Source organism: Muntiacus reevesi, unplaced genomic scaffold, assembly GCF_963930625.1.
Source record: "Muntiacus reevesi unplaced genomic scaffold, mMunRee1.1 SCAFFOLD_111, whole genome shotgun sequence".
Taxonomy (NCBI): domain Eukaryota; kingdom Metazoa; phylum Chordata; class Mammalia; order Artiodactyla; family Cervidae; genus Muntiacus; species Muntiacus reevesi.
The window spans coordinates 368,519-385,755 of NW_027077961.1; the positions used below are offsets into that span (position 1 = coordinate 368,519).

The 17,237-nt window shown below is 50.3% G+C and overlaps 1 protein-coding gene across 1 annotated transcript; it reads right to left on the reverse strand.

The window, feature by feature from the left end:
* Positions 1–322: 322 nt before the first annotated feature.
* Positions 323–14,116, reverse strand: LOC136155283 (melanoma-associated antigen 10-like). The gene is made up of 2 exons (XM_065917111.1): positions 13,425–14,116; positions 323–428 (listed from the first exon to the last, which is right to left on the reverse strand). The coding sequence occupies exons 1-2, from the start codon at positions 14,114–14,116 to the stop codon at positions 323–325; spliced, it is 798 nt and encodes a 265-aa protein (XP_065773183.1).
* Positions 14,117–17,237: the final 3,121 nt, after the last annotated feature.

Sequence of the window (17,237 nt, forward strand, 5' to 3'; positions counted from 1 at the left end):
TCACAAAACAAAATGGAAAACTTCCCCATCTCTTTTACAAAAGAGCAAAACTCCTGTACTTGAACTCGGTAACTACAAACACATTTTGATCCTCATCATTCACAAACTAAGACATTACATGTTATTTAACCTTCTATTAAACTATCAGAGTTTGAAATGTTTCTAAAGAAAGCAGAGATGAATCTCCATGTCATCATAGAAAAAAAGAACCCAAAGATGCTACACACCAGTTCCCCAAACTTGCCCAGGCCCTCACTTCTGAGAAGGCTGACCACTCCCTCTTCAATGACAGAGGGAAGGATCACCTGACTCCTGCTCTGGCTCAGGCGCCCTCTTCCTCCTCCCTTGCAGCCTCTGCAGACAGGGGTGGGAAGGCCCTCAAAGCCCTTTGTTTGACCCTGAGCACACATGCCATGACTTGCCACTTGCTGGTCTCCAGATAGGCCCAGGGATCCCACAGGAACTCATAGCGGGCAGAGTGACTGCACTCCCCGGGTGCAGAGGAGGCCAAGGGGGATGCAGCCTCCCCGAACTCAGCCCCCAAGAGCTGAACCTCCACCGCACCCTGGGCTTCGCCTGGGTCCTGAAGGTCTTCCTCGTGCCTGCTTGACTTGCTCAGCTCACTCATCTCGACCATGAGTGTGTTGCCTGTGATGAAACCACAGACAGGGGTGAGGCAGGGGACAGATGGGTACCACAGGTCTTGGCTGAAAATCACACCCGGGATGGTCTGACACAGGCCACTTAAAAACCTCCTATTGAGGGGTCCCCTCAGTCCGCCCACAGGGTCCTCAGTCCTCCCTCAGGGTCCTCACCTAAACTCCTTCAGAACCTAAGAATCTCCTGTCCAATCTCTGAGGCCCCGCCCCTTACATCACATCTCCAGTGTTGCTAGACCCTGTGCCCATGCAGCCAGCAGAGTCGCCCCAGGCGGAAAGCGGGTTCCAGGATCTGTGGGGTTGCCTGTGCCCTCTGTCAAGGTCCTCATCTCGAGCCCTGGCAGATCTAGGGATGCCCCTTGTGTTGACCAGAGACAGGGCCCTCACACCAGGCCATCACTGACCTGACACTCTCAGGGGGAGTCTGCGGACATGACTTCAGGGCTCCAAGCCCAGGGCTTCCCAGAACTGAGATGTTGCCCTGACATTCCTCAACCCTCCTCCTGCTCTTCACTTTGACTCTCAGCAGGTCTGGGTACCACACTCGTACCCCGACATTGCTCCCCTTAGAACCAGACCCTCCCCAGCTGGAATCCCTGAGAGGCAAGCAGGAGTAGGGCGCTCATTACCACAATCCTGCTGAGGTCTCCCAGGGCTGAGAGCATTGATGACCTTGATGTCCTGGTGTCCCAGTCGTCCCCTCAGGGTTCCACCTTGACTCTTGACACAGCTGGTCTCATTCACTCTGCTGACCTGAACACGGGCACCTGACCCAGGCCCTCACTTCTCCCTTCCCATCAGGATCAGTGATGTCACATCTGGACATCAGGATGCATGGTCCCCCAGGGCTGTCGGGAGGGTGGCACATGCATCCCCTGGGGACCCTCAGTCTCCTCTGGTCCTCACCTCGTATCTGGGTAGGACGTGTGCACCTCCCTCTGCCCACCTTTGACTGTGCCCCAAAGACCAAGCCTCTGAATCCCTGAATTCACTGAGGAAGTAAGGGGGCTTGGGGTCTCAGCCTGACAGCCCAGACGGGGCCCCCAGGAGGCCCAGGAGTGGTGGAGTTGTGTTCTATGGGGCCCTCTGTTCCGGGGTGCCTGGACCCCCTCATCATCTCTCAGGATGGTGCCTCCTTAACACTTGAGAGAAGGCTGCAGTCCCAGCACAAATGCTGGATGGGAGGCTGCTGCAACCATGACAGTCAGGGACCACTCACCTTCCCATGGGGCCCCTCAGGAATCACCACACTTGTAAAGTTTTGTATTAAAGATGTTTTAGCCAAAGACAGTGACGAGTGGCACATGAGTTAGCAAGAATTCAGCAGCCTGGAGATGGCCATGGCCGCACATAGTGACTTCACACTCCTCCTCTCCGGGGTATCCCCAGGGTCGTCTCCTGGTGGCTCTCTTTCACTGGTCTACCTGGATGTCCCCCCACCATGGACCCTTCTTGTGCAGAGTGGCCAGAGGGGTCTTGGAGGCCACGAACTCCTTTGTTTTGGATTCTAAGTCCCCACTGCTTGGGTGACCTTAGACTCTTCTACCAGGAAGGAGAGGCATTCGGGAGGAGGGTGGGTGGCTGAGCTGCTGTGCCCCTGGGGCCCGTGAGGGCCAAGGATTCAGCCTCACTGCAGTCCAGCCCAGCCCCCATGATGGCCTGACTGACCCCAGCCCCCAAAACTTCCCAGAGCACTGCTCGAAGATCAGAGGTGCTGCCTGAGTTAGACATGGGCATCCCCATGTTTGCTCAGGGCGGGGGCATGCAGAGCTCATCGTCTGGACGGTTTGCATGGGGCCTCAGGAATCCCTTGGTTGGGACCTCAGACCCTGGAGATGGGGACATTCCCTCCGTTTCCAGAGGCTCAGCGGATGGCTGAGCACCTTGCTGCCCATTCAAAGGCCTTGTTTGTGGTGCTGGGCATGGACAAAACCCAGGCCATGGTGTCTCATCAGTCTCCCCTGCCAGTTAGTAACTCGACTCGTCCCAGGGCCCTTCCTCATGACAGTTCCCACAGAGTCCCAGGCGGTTCCTCCAGCAGAGAGCTGGCACTCCAGACCACCGCCAAGTTTGCTCTTCACAGGTTAAGCCTTGTTTCTGTCATCCAGTAATCAGATTCTTCCAGCCTCCCCACCTCATCCCTGTTTGGCCATGGCACCGCCCTTTGTGAAACGACAGAGCAGGGGAGCCCAGGGGACGAAAGAGCCACTGAGGACCCAAGATGAGCACTTGGCCGAGGGAGGCTCAGGGAGAGCTGGTGGGAAGTGAGTTGGCCGTGGATTCCCGGCTCCCCGGGGTCTGCCCTATTGGGCCCCCAAAGTCACCCTAAGCTAGCTGGAGCACCTGTGAGGCAGGACCCCTCTCTGAGACACCCTGTCTGGTTGAACTGCGTTTCCACTCTCCTCGACAGTGTTGCCTGTGCGGCTTCAGGGACAGAACAAAACCCATGCCTTTAGAGCCACCTGGCCTCTCCTCGGATGACCAGGGCATGCCTGGGGCTCGAGATAGCTTGACTGTCCAGGGCCAGCCCATAAGGGCCATGCTCCCTCCCTCCAGTCTTTTGTGACCTTACGCTGCCGCCTCTGCCCGGCCCAGAAAGACCCATGCTTAGCCACTTCACTCCGCAGACATCAGTTGAAAGCTACCAAGGACTGAGTGGGGGGAGTGATGTACCCCATGGGTCTCTTTGGATGTCAGGCAGCCTTGGCTTTGTAAATAAAAGTTACCTTTTGTGACAAGCAGGTGACTTGAGATTGCAATCAGCACATCTCCACTTTATAGATTGACAGGTAAGCAGGTGCCACACATGCTGAGATTCCTGGGAATGTGGTTTTTAAAAGCAGCATCTTAACGTAATTCCAGGTCAGGTGGCATACGGAAGTCAAGACAAAAAAATCAAATGAAACCTTCTGAAAAGGTAAGGTGTTCACCGGACAGCGAACCTTCATAAGGAGCTGTGTTTTGACTTGGAAGTGAGTAGCTTGGTCAGGCGTCATGGCAGCTCAGTGCTGGGGCTGACAGAGGTCTGGCCTGCACCGCCCTGTGCCCTTTCTCAGGGGCCTCCTCTGCCTGCACCAGACTGCCAACAAGGAGACCCAGACTTTTGGTTTTGGTGGACTGGTGTGCGCGCTCTCCCCTCTCCTGACCTTAGAGCCCTTGTCTCTGCAGCATGACCCTGGAGGGCTCTTTGCTATGCTCCTCAGGACAAACACTCTTTTAAGAGAAAGCGTGTTATAAAATGGACACCCCAGCAAGCAAAGGGTGCTGAGGTGTGACACCCTTGGAGTGCTCAGCTGAAAAGGGAAACGAAAAGAGAAACAAGAAAATGTCACCAGATGCAGGCCGTGCAATTAAGCCAAAGCTCGGGCCTGCTGTCCAGACACCAGCGAGTCCCCAAACTGAACACCCGCAGGCCTCGGACAGGGACCACAAGCTCCAGCCCTGTGCATTGCAGGACAGGAAGGGATCTTTGGGGGCCCCCGACAAGGGCAGGCTTAATTTCTCCTCATATGTCAAGTGAGGAGCCTCCTGGACAGTGTTCCTTTTTCCATGGAGCCACTCCACCAGGCTCTTGTCAAGCCCTTGATGGGTCTTTTCAATGAGTGGGTGCAGAGCATCTGAGGGGCTTCCCTGAGTGTGTACAAGGTACCCACATTGTGCTGGAGGTGGGCAGGCATATGTCCTGCCTTCCGAGCAAGCAGCTGCCTGAGGGGACTCAAATGTTCAGGCAGGCCCAGGATGGAGGCGCTGAAGTCCTGTGCTGGGTGGGAAATCCCTTGTGTTTTCAGGCTCCTTATTCCATGGAGTGTTCTGACGCCAGGACCGCCTCTATCTGTCTCAATAGGTTGCATATTTGGGGTCCTCTAGGGGTGAACCTGAACACCGTGGGGATTATGGGAAACAATGGCTGGAGTTTATGGGAAAGAGCGACTGCCTGAACAGCAATAGAAGGGGTTCTGGGCCTGAGCCATGATAGGCATCCAGATGGCGCACAGAGGTGCCAGCATGGCCACTGGGAGCTGCCCAGGAAGCAGGCTGAAAATCTTGGTGGGCACAGTGTTCAGGCCCACCACCACCACAGGAGGAGGCATGTGTTCAGGAGGCCAGGTGAAGCAGAGCCACGGGCACATGTAAAATCGGGAGAGGCCACATCAAAATCTGGATTTACAGCTCAATTAAAAAGAAAAAAAAGTTTCGGGGGGAACACTGACAATACTTGGCCCCTGTGCTGGGCCAGTGTTTCTCCTGGAGCTGGGCAGTTTTATTCATTTTATCAGCCAGCGAGCTCCCACCAGCATCTGTATTTGTGTGTTCCTTTTGTCTTTCCCTGCTCCACAACCTTCTGTTCTGGCCACAGAATGACCGTATTGGGACTTCTCATATAGGACTGTACTTCCAACTACTGGGTTAGCGGTGCAGGCAGTGACTTTCCCCTCTCTCTCCTATTGTTAGCTTTTCTACGAAGCCTCCTCCCAGTCTGCCATTCGTATCTGACCTTACTCTTCAGTGTCTCTTCTGAACCTTGTTCAGATCTGAGCAGGCAAACTTCACACCTGCCTCTGCCCTAGGTATTTGCATACGTTCTATGGCCTCCACTAGACTCTCATGATGATTTCTGTCTTACTGATTGCCACCTTGACTGCCGTTCCCCCTAGACACCCTGTACATAGTCAGTTCAGTTCAGTCTCTCAGTCGTGTCTGTTTGCGACCCAATGGACTGCAGCACGCCAGGCCTCCCTGCCCATCGGCAACTCCCAGAGTTAACTGAAACTCATGTCCATTGAGTCGGTAATGCCATCCAACCATCTCATCTGTAGGTGCTTAATACTTAACATACTGATAGTCCTGCTGGCTTGGCCTGATGCTAAGGAAGGAAAGTTGCTATCAACATAGGAATAGATTCAGCACAGAAAATCATGGTACACTAACTCAGAGGAGCAGTGACAAGTGAAGGAATTCAGCAGCAAAGACCATGGGAAAACACTCCTTGCTTGAACTGAGGTAAGCCTGTTGAGAGATATTCCCATTCAGAGATATTTCACAATGTGGCTCAGTGGTAAAGAATCTGCCTGCAATGCAGAAGATGAGGGTTTGATCCCTGGGTCAGGAAGCACCCCTGGAGGAGGAAATGACAACCCACTCTAGTATTCTTGCATGGGAAAACCCATGGACAGAAGAGCCTGGAGAACTGCGGTCCATGTGGTCACAAAGAGTCGGACACAACTGAGCGACTGAGCATGTAGGGTCTCACTCAAATTGGAAGTGACCTCATTCCTTGCAACAGCAATGCTCTCCTGACGGTGGCTGATCAATGGCGTGCTGGCAGCTGGAGGAGTGATAGGTGGTCTGGCCTGTGCAGTCAGTGCTTGCAAGTCTGACGGTCACGTGTTCTGACAATCCCATGGGCAACGTGCTACTTCCCCTTCCCACTAGAACAGGCTAGACTGCAGGGTTGATGTGCAGAGCACAGAAATCACTATTTATTGGCTGTCTCCACCTGTGAAACCACCTGGAGACTAGGGAAAAGACCACGAACAGACGTTTGGAGGTGGGATGGGGGCTGGAAAGAAAAGACCTAACTTCTATTTTCCTTTAAACCACTAAGATCAATTTTTCTCTGCGGTCCTTGCTCTTTAGTCATGAAAAAATTTCTTCTCCAGAATGAATGAAATCACGCTCGTAAGGAATTGAGAACAACTCTTGCTAGGTGACTAACTAACTGGAGCTTCTAGACAGTCTCCACTGAAGAAATCAGGCTCGATACTTCTGACTATGTGTTTGTGCTAAGTCATTCAAGGACTGTAGCCCACCAGGCTCCTCTGTCCATGGAATTCTCCAGGCAAGAGTACTGGAGTGGGTTGCCATTTCCTTGTCCGCGAGATCTTCCCAACCCATGGGTCGAACCTGCATCTCTTATGTCTCTGGCATTGGCAGGCAGGTTCATTTCCACTGGAGCCACTTGGGAAGCTTTTATTTTATGGGCGGTAGAGAATTAAGCAGCAGAGTGACATGATCACACCTAGGCTCTCTCATCCTCCTCAGTTCCTTTTTTAAGTGGGATTTGGATCTGTTTTCTGGGTATGAGAAAGGCTTAAATGTTCTCAGTTTGCGATGTACTTATGAATACCTCAAAAGAAGGGCACCATTTAAACTCCCATCTAAGATCAACCATTTGCTCATTTTGACATCAAGTTGCTTCAATAAGACACACTTTCAGTTCACCTGTGTTCTCTATATTCTTTCAGATCAAACTCAATCCAGTGACTGCTCGACATCATGGCCCCAACTCATGAAAGCATGAAGTATTGATGAGGAGCTGAAAACATCAGCTGAGCATCGTCATTGTGTCTGATGGACTCTCTAACCTATGGTCATGTGCAATATTGCATTTGCATCTGAATTTTGGTCGTAGGCCTATTTTTGTGCTTAGGTTTCTATCACCTTACTGTCTTGACCTCTCTGTTGCTAGAAGGGTGGATTTGCTAACCAAACACAGTCTCAGGTCCTTTGGACTTACGCAAAAGTGAAACAGAATTACTCAATACTGGTTTCATACACTCACTTTTGTATAATAATGGCAGGAAGGCCAGGCCTGGAATTCAGACTGTGCAGGCACTTGTATCTTGTGTACTGACATTTAACACATACACTATCAGGGAATGGTCAGAATGTTTATGCTGTTAGAAGAGTCAAAGTTCTCTGTATCTTGAATGTGCCACAGTATATGTTAGGAAAGGCCTGGGTTTTATACTTCTGGAAGTCATCAAAATATTGTATTCCTCCAAACCAAAATAGCATTCCTATTGTGTCTGGTTGGTCAATTCATTCTAAATGCCACTTCTGTTCTCCCAGCACTTGGAGGACATGGGCTCAGCTTGTCATTCTATGAGGAACTCTTTCTTGTCACCATTTTGTTCTATCACAGCAGTGATCAGATTTTCATGAAAAAAAAAAAAGTGGATGTTTTAAACCTACCCATGTGCTCAAACAGTTCTGTCTCTCTTGGCTGTGTGTCAGGCACCTCTCCACAGATGTTTGCAGAGATGTACTTGTGTCACTGCTCCCGTTTGTGTTTATGGTCGTGTTGACCTGTTACGTGTACTGAGGGCCAAATAGAGTTGATCCATCCAGATTGCAGGAGCCATGAGTAAGACATTATTTAGCAAACACTTTCTGATCTCCCACTGTGTGCCAAGGCCCATGGTGGACACCAGGACCACAGAGCATGATAAGTAACCCTGACCCAGAGGAGCTCACAGTCTTGGTAGCTTAGTTGCTGCTAACTTTTGACAATTCTTCAGATTTCTGATAAAGATGGTTCTGACAATTTCTGTTTTGAGTTTTATTATATTTCTGAGGTTCTAAAGATTTTCTTCTTAGAAAATTTCAAAACGTGATATCCATTCTCTAATAGCTGTAGTACTATAAAGGTTATACATTTCATCAGGGGTGAGTTGGGTAGTTTGTGAATTTTGAAGAATTTTAAATTCCACTTAAGTTCCTGAATTTATGTACTATACATAGATTTGTTCTTAGTGTTTACTTTTATCCTTCCAACATCTTTGGTGTACAGGTTGTAGAATTGTAGTAATAGTTCTTCATTTCTGATATTAGCCATTTGTCTTCTGTTTTTTAGATTTTGAATATCTGGCTAGAGTTTTATCAATTTGGTTGATCTTTCCAATGAACCAGTTTTTATCCCATGACTTTTTTTTCTTTATTTTTGATTTCAATTTTTTTCTCTTCTGTTTTTGGTTTGTTTTTTTTGCAGATTGCTTTGGGGATAGCTTTTTCTTTTTCCATGTAAGATTTATGACAAAGGTAACTACGAAAGGAGATGACAGGAAGAGTTCTTAATGACCAATCCGAGAACAATTTGAAAATAAAAATATATAAAGTTGTATTGGATTGTAACCCAACATGTAATAAAGATACCATGATTCCATACTGAGAAACAGAAATAATTTCTTAATTACACAAACAAGGATAGGCAAGTGTTCCACACAGTAACATTCCAATTTATGCAGACATTCCCACTTGTAGAAAGGGGAGCATAACTCCTCACCCCTGAGGCATGGACTGCACATCGTGACTTTCTTCCAAAGAGGACAGGATAGAAAGGGGGTATAAAACGATCACTTTATCACATAGACACATGACAAGCACTACCTCAGCCACATGATCAATGAGAGCATCATCAGTGATCAATTGTGCTAATAGTATACACCCTTGATACAATGTGATGAGAATAGGATTTTACATCTGTAAAATTCCTCCCCCGAACTTGTAATCCCAGGCTAGTCAAGAGTAAATTATCAGACAAATATCAGTCAAGGGACATGGTACAAAACATCTACTGAGTACTCCTCAAAAATGTCAAGACCATCCAAAACAAAGAAAATATAAAGCTAAGAGGAACCCAAGGAGACATTACAAGTAAATGTAGGGTATTTTCCTTGCCAGGATCCGGGAATGGGTAAAACCTACAGAAATCTGAGTGAAGTATGGGATTTAGTTGATAATAAATAATGCATCAATACTTCCTCATTAATTGTAATAAATATATCATATTACTGTAAGATATTAGGAATAGGGGAGACTGGGTGAGGGGCATAAGAGATTTCTGCTATTTTCACAATATTTTTTTTTTCAAATCATAATGGGTTACAAGGGTTAAAAGGGTTACAAAGGAAAAGGTGAAAATAAAGACTATTTTCAAACTAAAAAAGGCAAGGAAACTTTGGGCAACACATGCTGAGTATGAGAAAAAAGGAAATAGAAAGGAAACCAAACACAAGCACACGGAACCTGTAAGTGTGAAACAACCCTTGCTAAATTAGCTTCAACTTTTCCTCTCCCTTAACATCAATCCCATATAATATACTCACCGGACCACTTCCACCACAGAAACATCTCTGGATCCACTATTTTTCTCAAGTCCCACAAACACTGCCCTAATCCAACCTCATAGATGTTTTGCCTGGATGTGGCAAAAGCCACCAACCGAGGCCAGGGGTCGACCTGGAACTCCATACTTGCTCAAAAACCATTTTAAGACGTCTGCCAATATTATTTGCCACAGAAGTCTGTCAAGATCAAGGCAGGGGTCAATGTCTTGCCAGGGATACAAGGGTCCAGAGCAACCTTTAGTTGTGCATACATGTGAGTGCTCAGTCGATCAGTCATGTCTCACTCTTTGCGACACCATGGACTGTGGCACACACCCCTCCACCCCATCTCCTCTGTCCATGGGATTTCCCCGGCAAGAATAGTGGAGTGGGATGCCTTTTCCTCCTCTAGAGTACCTTCCCACCCAGGCATTGAACTTGCATCTCCCACATTGCAGGCAGATTCTTTAACACTGAGCCTCCAGGGAAGCCATGAGGAAACACAGGGACTTCTCAGAGGAGCAGAACACTCACTGAGAATCCTTAACCCAAGGGTGGTGCCTGTCCAATCTGTGATGCCCTAGGAAATATCAGCTTGGGAACAGGGTGGTGTGTGTCCACACAGAGGCTGCTGCAGAAGATGCTGTGTCCTGGAAATGACCTCCAGATAAGTCGGTGGGGGCGGGGGACAGTTTGGGCCTCCTTGCAATCAAAGGCCTGAGGTTCTTCTGTACCCAGAGCAAGAACCCAACCACACTTAACAGTCATATCCCATAAGGCGCATGAGGAGTACCTGCCATGAGAACTGTCACATATACATCCTGGCGTGCCCCCTGGGGCTGTGTTCCCAGCCTTGGCGCCAGAGCACAGATGTCCTCATGGAGACCGGGGTGGCAGTTCACCTGCAGTGACCTCTGCTCCCCACTACGTCTCCCGGCCAGCCCCGGGCAAGTCTGATGGGATCTCCAGGGGCTTGCTGCTTCCATGTCTCTAGGGCTGTTGACCATCTTTACAGCCCGCACCCTTGGGACCCAGATTCCTCTCCTGCCTGGCTCCTTTCTGAATCCTCACTGAAGTCTGCGACCTCTGGCGCTTGGGTGAGTGTCCTCCCAGGCAACCGCTAGAGCTTGACCTCTGCTCAAACAGCCTGACTGGGGTCACCAAAGTCCTAGCAGGCTCTGCGGGTGGCTGACCATACACCCCTCTGCCTCTAACACTCAGGCTCAAAAGCCAGGAACTCACAGTTACATTCAAAAGAACCCGAGCTTACTCCAACACCCTCTGCAGGGATTCCACAGGGAATGAAAGGTCTGATACACCTCAGGACCTGAGAGATGTGCCCCACACTTCCATGGCAATGACTACTGCTGACCTCTCACAAGACTTGCCCAGGGGCTGCTTCAAGACCTGCTGGTTCCACCTAAAGCACAGTGGAAGGGGATGCTGCTATGGGATTTGCAAATAAAGTTACACACATGAGGTCATCAGGACCAGGGCCTAATCCACTCTCAGTGGGGCATGGGGGGTGGGGGGTGAGAAGGAAAAAATCCAACGCCAGGTTCTGGGGGAGAGGGGGCACTGTGGGCAGCAGGGGTGGGGGGCATCGGGGCTGGGCCTCATGAGGAGGAAGCCCCCAAACCCAACAGGGGCCTTTGGCAACTGGCTGCTGCCCTCGTGATGGACACTGACCACAGCCCAGAGGGTTCTGACAGAGAAGCTCGTGGGGGCAGGGGCAGGCTGTGGGTCTTTTGTGCGGGTGGGTAGAATCCCTGCAGCCAATTCCCTGTGGGGCAGCCTCTCAAGGGTCAGAGGTGAGGGATTTTAGTCTCTGGAAGAGGAAGCACACTCGGAGTGGTCTGTGTCTGTGTGTTGTCCTGACTTGGGGATTAACCCCCAGGTGCCCGTGCCCCTTCAGAACAAATGGTCATTGACAAAAATGCTTCTGCTCAAAATTCACTGGACCCAGGTCACCATATGACCCTTCCTAAATGAAGAGGCCTTGACAGGGTCGTGTCCCCATGTGTGCAGGGAGAGAGGAAGACAAGAGGTGTCTGAACACCTGACATCTCTCCAATTCCACACTGCCTAGCAGATGCTCCACAAAGAGCAGTAGTTAAAAATCTCCTTATTTGGGGGGAGGAGAGTCTGAGCAGTTCACATGGGTCTTGAAATTCTCCATCTTTTTCAAGCATCCACTGACTATCTGGCAGCTGCCATATATGTGACCAGAATCACATCACCTGTTCACCTTGTTGTTTGACACTCAGCATGGAGAGCTGCCCGTTCAGCCGCCTGCACCCATCCACACCCCCACTGCAGTGACCTCACCATCTCCTTAGGCCCGGAAGTTGGTCCTACCTTTTCATGCAAGGCACAGCCTTAACTTGGGTCTCTGCTACCTCCACACTACTAAACCTGCCTGAACCCAGGGATGCTGGCAGATGTTGCATCTTTACCGCCTACTACTTATTTCTCGTTTATTCGCATCTCAGAGACTTTCCCTCTCCCCTGTGGAAATTGTTTTGATTTCAGGACACCTCAGAGAATTGGCAGCTTAATTAAAAATGGAATAGAAAACCACTCAGAATTGCTGTTCTGTGTTTTCCTCTCAGAGAATGTATATCAATTTCGGTGTTTGTGTGTGTTTCAGGGTAGAGAGCAGTGTCTCCAGCTGGGTACAGCTCCCTCAAAATTCCAAGGATTCTTGTCACACAGCAGGTCCTGTCCACTTTTGCAGCTTCTCTTCACTCATTTCATCCAAATGAAATCTAGACCATGCTCACATGTGAAAATCATAAAGTCCAGATGACCAAAGAATCTGTTATTTCAATGTACTTGTTAATCAGCTTCCCAAGGCAGAGACAAGAGGGCTAGCACAGGGAATACTGGCCATATACCAAACAGCAAGATTCACATTTCTCTAGGTTTCCTAGCAGATGGTGGATAGAAAACACCTATTTCATCCCTGTGGACAACAGCTATGGGAAAAGAGCCAGGACCCCTTCCTGCCTGCCCTAGAAAGAGATCTCTCTGGGGTTTATCCAAAAAGCAAAAGGACACCTCACAGCAATGATCCATTTCAGAGATTCCCCTCACCCCCAAGACAAACCTCATGTGACTGCGGATCCTGGACCATTGCTGTAAGTGTGGGGGTGTCCTGCTTCTCCTAGTGTCCCCACGGCTAACATGGCCTTTCACGAAGCAGAGAATCTGTACATGTCTTTGGAATAACTGAGCCAGTGAGCAGGGGTCTCAGATAGTCTGCTACTTTTTTTAATAATCCAGGAAAATTCAATTAACTGAGATCATTTAGTTATTGTGAATGACAGACAAGAAGGACAAAAGCATGAATTCACTATGATTCCTTTTATTATCTAATTCTTTTCCATTCAATACTAGTGCTACGAAAGTTCATGTTTTCAAAACAGTTCTAAATTCTATTCCATTGTATTCTGTTCAAGACCACAAAAAAAAATGGAAAACTTCCCAATCTTTTACGAAACAGCAAAACTCAAGTTTTTGAACTGAGTAACCACAAATACACTCGGACAATATCACTCACAAAGCCAATGAAGCTTCTTCAGCCTTCTCTGAAATCAAACTTTGAAAGATTTCTAAAGAAAAAAGAGACGAATCCCCATGTCATCATAGAGAACAGGAACCAAAAGATGCTACACACCGGTTCCCCCAACTGGCCCGGCCCTCTCTTCTGAGAAGGCTGACTACGGCTTCTTCAATCACAGAAGGAAGGATCAATCTGGCTGCTGCTCTGGCTCAGGCCCCCTATTCCTCCTCCCTCGAATCCTCTGCAGGCATGAATGGGAATGCCCCCAAAGCCCTTTCCATTACCCTGAGCGTAAATGACATGACGTGCCACTTGGTGGTTTCCACATACGCCCGGGGACCCCACAGGAACTCATAACGAGCAGGGTGGCTCTCAGGCACCTGCTGGTACCTCAAGTATCCCTCCTGCACCCATACTTGGGTCAGAAGCTCCCTGGGCTCCCCAAAGATACAGTGCTCCCTCCCAACATACACCCCCATCCTGCTGAGTGCTCCCCAGACTGCCTCCTCAGGGGCCGGGTCTCCAAACCGCATGATCACGCTGAGGACCAGCACCAAGAAGCCGGCCTTGGGCAGGCCCTCCCCATCCCTCAGCATCTCATCACAGGTGAGGCCCAGGGTGGGGACCAAGATGTAGGTGTGCTCCGCTGGGTCCACCTCCTTCACATCCACGCCAAAGACCAGCTGCAGGCACTCTGAAACTTCACTGAAGACCACCGGGAAGTGCTCCTGGTTATCCCTGAGGACCGTATCCAGCATTTCCGCCTGGGAGGTCAGCTCCTTGGCTCGATACTTGAGGAGCAGGAACTTCATCAGGTTAGCCATCATTCTATCCAGAATTTCTTGGGGCAAGGCCTCCACATTAGCTGAGGAGGATGCTAGGGCATAGGAGGCTAAGTGGAATGCAGAATCCCCCACCTCAGCCTCCAAGAGTGGCACCTCGACAGGGCCCTGGGCCTCGCCTGCGTCCTGAAGGTCTTCCTCGGGTTTGCTGCACTCACTCATCTCAACCACGAGCACAATGCCTGAGGTCAAACAAGACACGGAAGTGAGGCAGAGGTACAGATGAGGACAAAGGGCCTTGGGGAGAGAGGAGCTGTGAGCAACCTGGGCTAAGAAACGCATCCTGGATGGTACGACACAGGCCACTTACAGCTCTCCCCTTGAGGGGTGCTCTCAGTCCTCACAGGAGCGCTCCTCCTGGGAGGCCAGTCCCCTGGCTACCCGAAGGAGGAAGGGAGGTGGCTCCCCAGGCTGCGGTCAACACAGACCGAGATTTCTGGGTCCAATAAATTGGAAGGAATTGGGGTCTTCTGGGGCCCCCCTCTGTTCTGGGATAGGGAGCCTCTGGTTCACTTCAGGTCACCCTCTCACCTTGACTCCTGATACTGCCTGGACCTCCTCTGCTGTCTGAACTCAGGACACAGGCTTCAGACCTCTGCCTTTGCTTGCTGGTTCCTGGAGCTCCTGTGAGAGAAATGGAGGTGACATCTAAGGGCAGTACTGTGGCACAGCCCTGCGACTTCTGTGCTGGTAGGAGGGGGCGGACACTGGGAGTACAGCCAGTTGTGTGGTGGGTCCCTTGTAGTTCTCACCTTTCCCCGGGCATGGGCTGGATTGTCCCCTTTGGGGGAGTAGAAGGAAACTCAAAACAAGACCCTGAGTAAACCAGATCTGAAACAGTCACGTGCACCCCAATGTTCTTTGCAGCAGTCTTTATAATAGCCAAGACATGGAAGCAACCTAGATGCCCATCAGCAGACGAATGGATAAGGAAGCTGTGGTACATATACACCATGGAATATTACTCAGCTGTTAAAAAGAATACATTTGAGTCAGTTCTACTGAGATGGAAGAAACTGGAGCCCATTATACAGAGTGAAGTAAGCCAGAAAGATAAAGAACATTACAGCATACTAGCACATATATATGGAATTTAGAAAGATGGTAATGATAACCCTATATGCAAAACAGAAAAAGAGACACAGACGTACAGAACAGACTTTTGGACTCTGTGGGAGAAGGCGAGGGTGGGATGTTTTGAGAGAACAGCATGTATATTATCTATAGTGAATCAGATCACCAGACCAGGTGGGATGCATGAGGCAAGTGCTCGGGCCTGGTGCACTGGGAAGACCCAGAGGATTCTGGTGGAGAGGGAAGGGGGCGGGGGGATCGGGATGGGGAATACATGTAACTCCAAGGCTGATTCATGTCAATATATGACAAGACCCACTGCAATGGTGTGAAGTAATTAGCCTCCTACTAATAAAAATAAATGAAAAAAAAAAATAAAAGAAAAACTCAACAGTCAAAAAACAAAACAAAACAGTAATAAAGTAACATGACCAGTATTAAAATACATGGCTAGTATTACACACACACACACACACACACACACACACACACACACACACAAGACACAAGCCTGAACAGAAAGTGCTGTGGGGCCCCACATGCAGCTGCACCTGCCCAGGTCCTCGCGAGTGTCCTAGGCTGCGGAGATGCTTAGTCCTCAGCTCCTCCTCACGTCCTGCCTGGCCTCCAAGCACTGACCTCAGGGGCGGGGGTCTGCTCAGCCCAACCTCGGAGTTGGGGGGTCCAGCCTCTGCCAACCTGAAACCTCTGCCCTCTGCCCGTAAAACCTCACCTCCCGAGTTCCCTAAGCCAGCGGTCAAGAAACTGCTCACCCTGCTCACCCCGTTCTGGGCCCTCCAAGACCCTCTTCCAAGGGCCAAGATCCCTCCCTGTTGGGGTCAAACCGCCTCAATCCTTCCTCGCATGGAGCCTGGACTCCAGGCAGGACTCGCCTTTCTCGCGTCCGCCATTTTGAGACCCCGCCGCTTTCACAAGGCCTCCAGTCCCTCTGAGTCCCGCATGTGAGGAAGTCAGACAGACCCAGTGTGCTCTTCTCACCCCAAGGGCTCCCAGGACCGACTACAGGGAAGGGGATCTGTGGGGTTCCATCAATCCTCACTCAGGATAAACGCAGTCCTCCTCCAGGAACTTCACCTTGCCTCCACGCAGGACCTGGATTCTCTCCTCTCCGCAACTTAAGCCCCGCCCCTTATACCAGGAACCCAGTCTCTTGAAGACCCGGATGTCAGGAAGACAGCTCACGACTGTGGCACTCATCCTGACCCCACAGTTGCCGTGCACTGACACCAGAGTCGGGCTTCTCTGAGGTCTCCTCTGATTAGGGGTTCAGGGTCCTCTAGTCCATTTTCAGGGTCCTCAAGGTCTTCAACCCTGCAGGGTCTGGGAATCGGCCCCCCTGTGACCCCAGCCCATATGCGATGTCCCTAGTCAGAGACCCAATGTCAGGAAGCGAGCCCATGCACTTTGGGCTCAGTGTATCCCAGGTCCAACAAGGACCAACAGAAGCTCCAGGCTATTCTGAGGTCTCCTCTGTTTAGGGTCCAGGGTCCCCTCAGTCGCCCCTCAGGGTCCTCAAATTGAAACCCAGGAGGAGCTGAGCTTTTTCCCTCTGCTCACCTGAGGCTACACCCCCTTTCCCATGTCCCCAGTTTCTCTGAGACCCAGATGTCAGGAAATGCAGCATGTGCTCATCTACCCTCTGTGCTCCCTGAAACTTGATGTGAGGATCCCGCCTCTGGTCAACACAAGGGGCATGCCCAGATCTACCAGGGCTCAAGATGAGGTTCCTGAGGGAGGATGTAGGAACCCCACAGATCCCTGACCCTGCTGTCAGCCCTGGGCCACCCTGGTGATGGGATGAGCACTTGGCAGCCTCTTCTGACACCTGCATCTGTGTCTCAGAGACATTAGGCAATTGTTAGGAGGGGCAGGGCCTCAGATGGACAGTGAGAAAGATCTTCTTTCTTTTGAGAGTCAAGGTGAGGACACCGAGGAAGGACTGAGGGGACGCTGGACCCCAGAGCAGAGTGGGCTATGGGGGGACATATGGTGGATGAACATATGCTGCATTTCCTGACTGGGTCTGAGAGAGACTTGGGACCTGGTATGTGGGCTGCCTTCCTAATATCTGGATTTCAGACTGGTGTCCTAGTATAGAGAGCGGAGTTACTGACATTTGCATCTCAGAAAGACTGGGGACCTTGTGTGAGTGTTGGGGCATTAGAAGGGGGGAGGAGAGAATCTGAAG

What these genes read in the sequence shown, in the direction of transcription:
- LOC136155283 (XM_065917111.1), bottom strand. Translation starts at nt 14,116, where the DNA reads ATGAGTGAGTGCAGCAAACCCGAGGAAGACCTTCAGGACGCAGGCGAG. An exon ending in GCGTATGTGGAAACCACCAA is followed by an intron (nt 429 to 13,424) that starts GTGGCACGTCAT and finishes TCTGGAGACCAG; the next exon opens with CAAGTGGCAAGTCATGGCAT.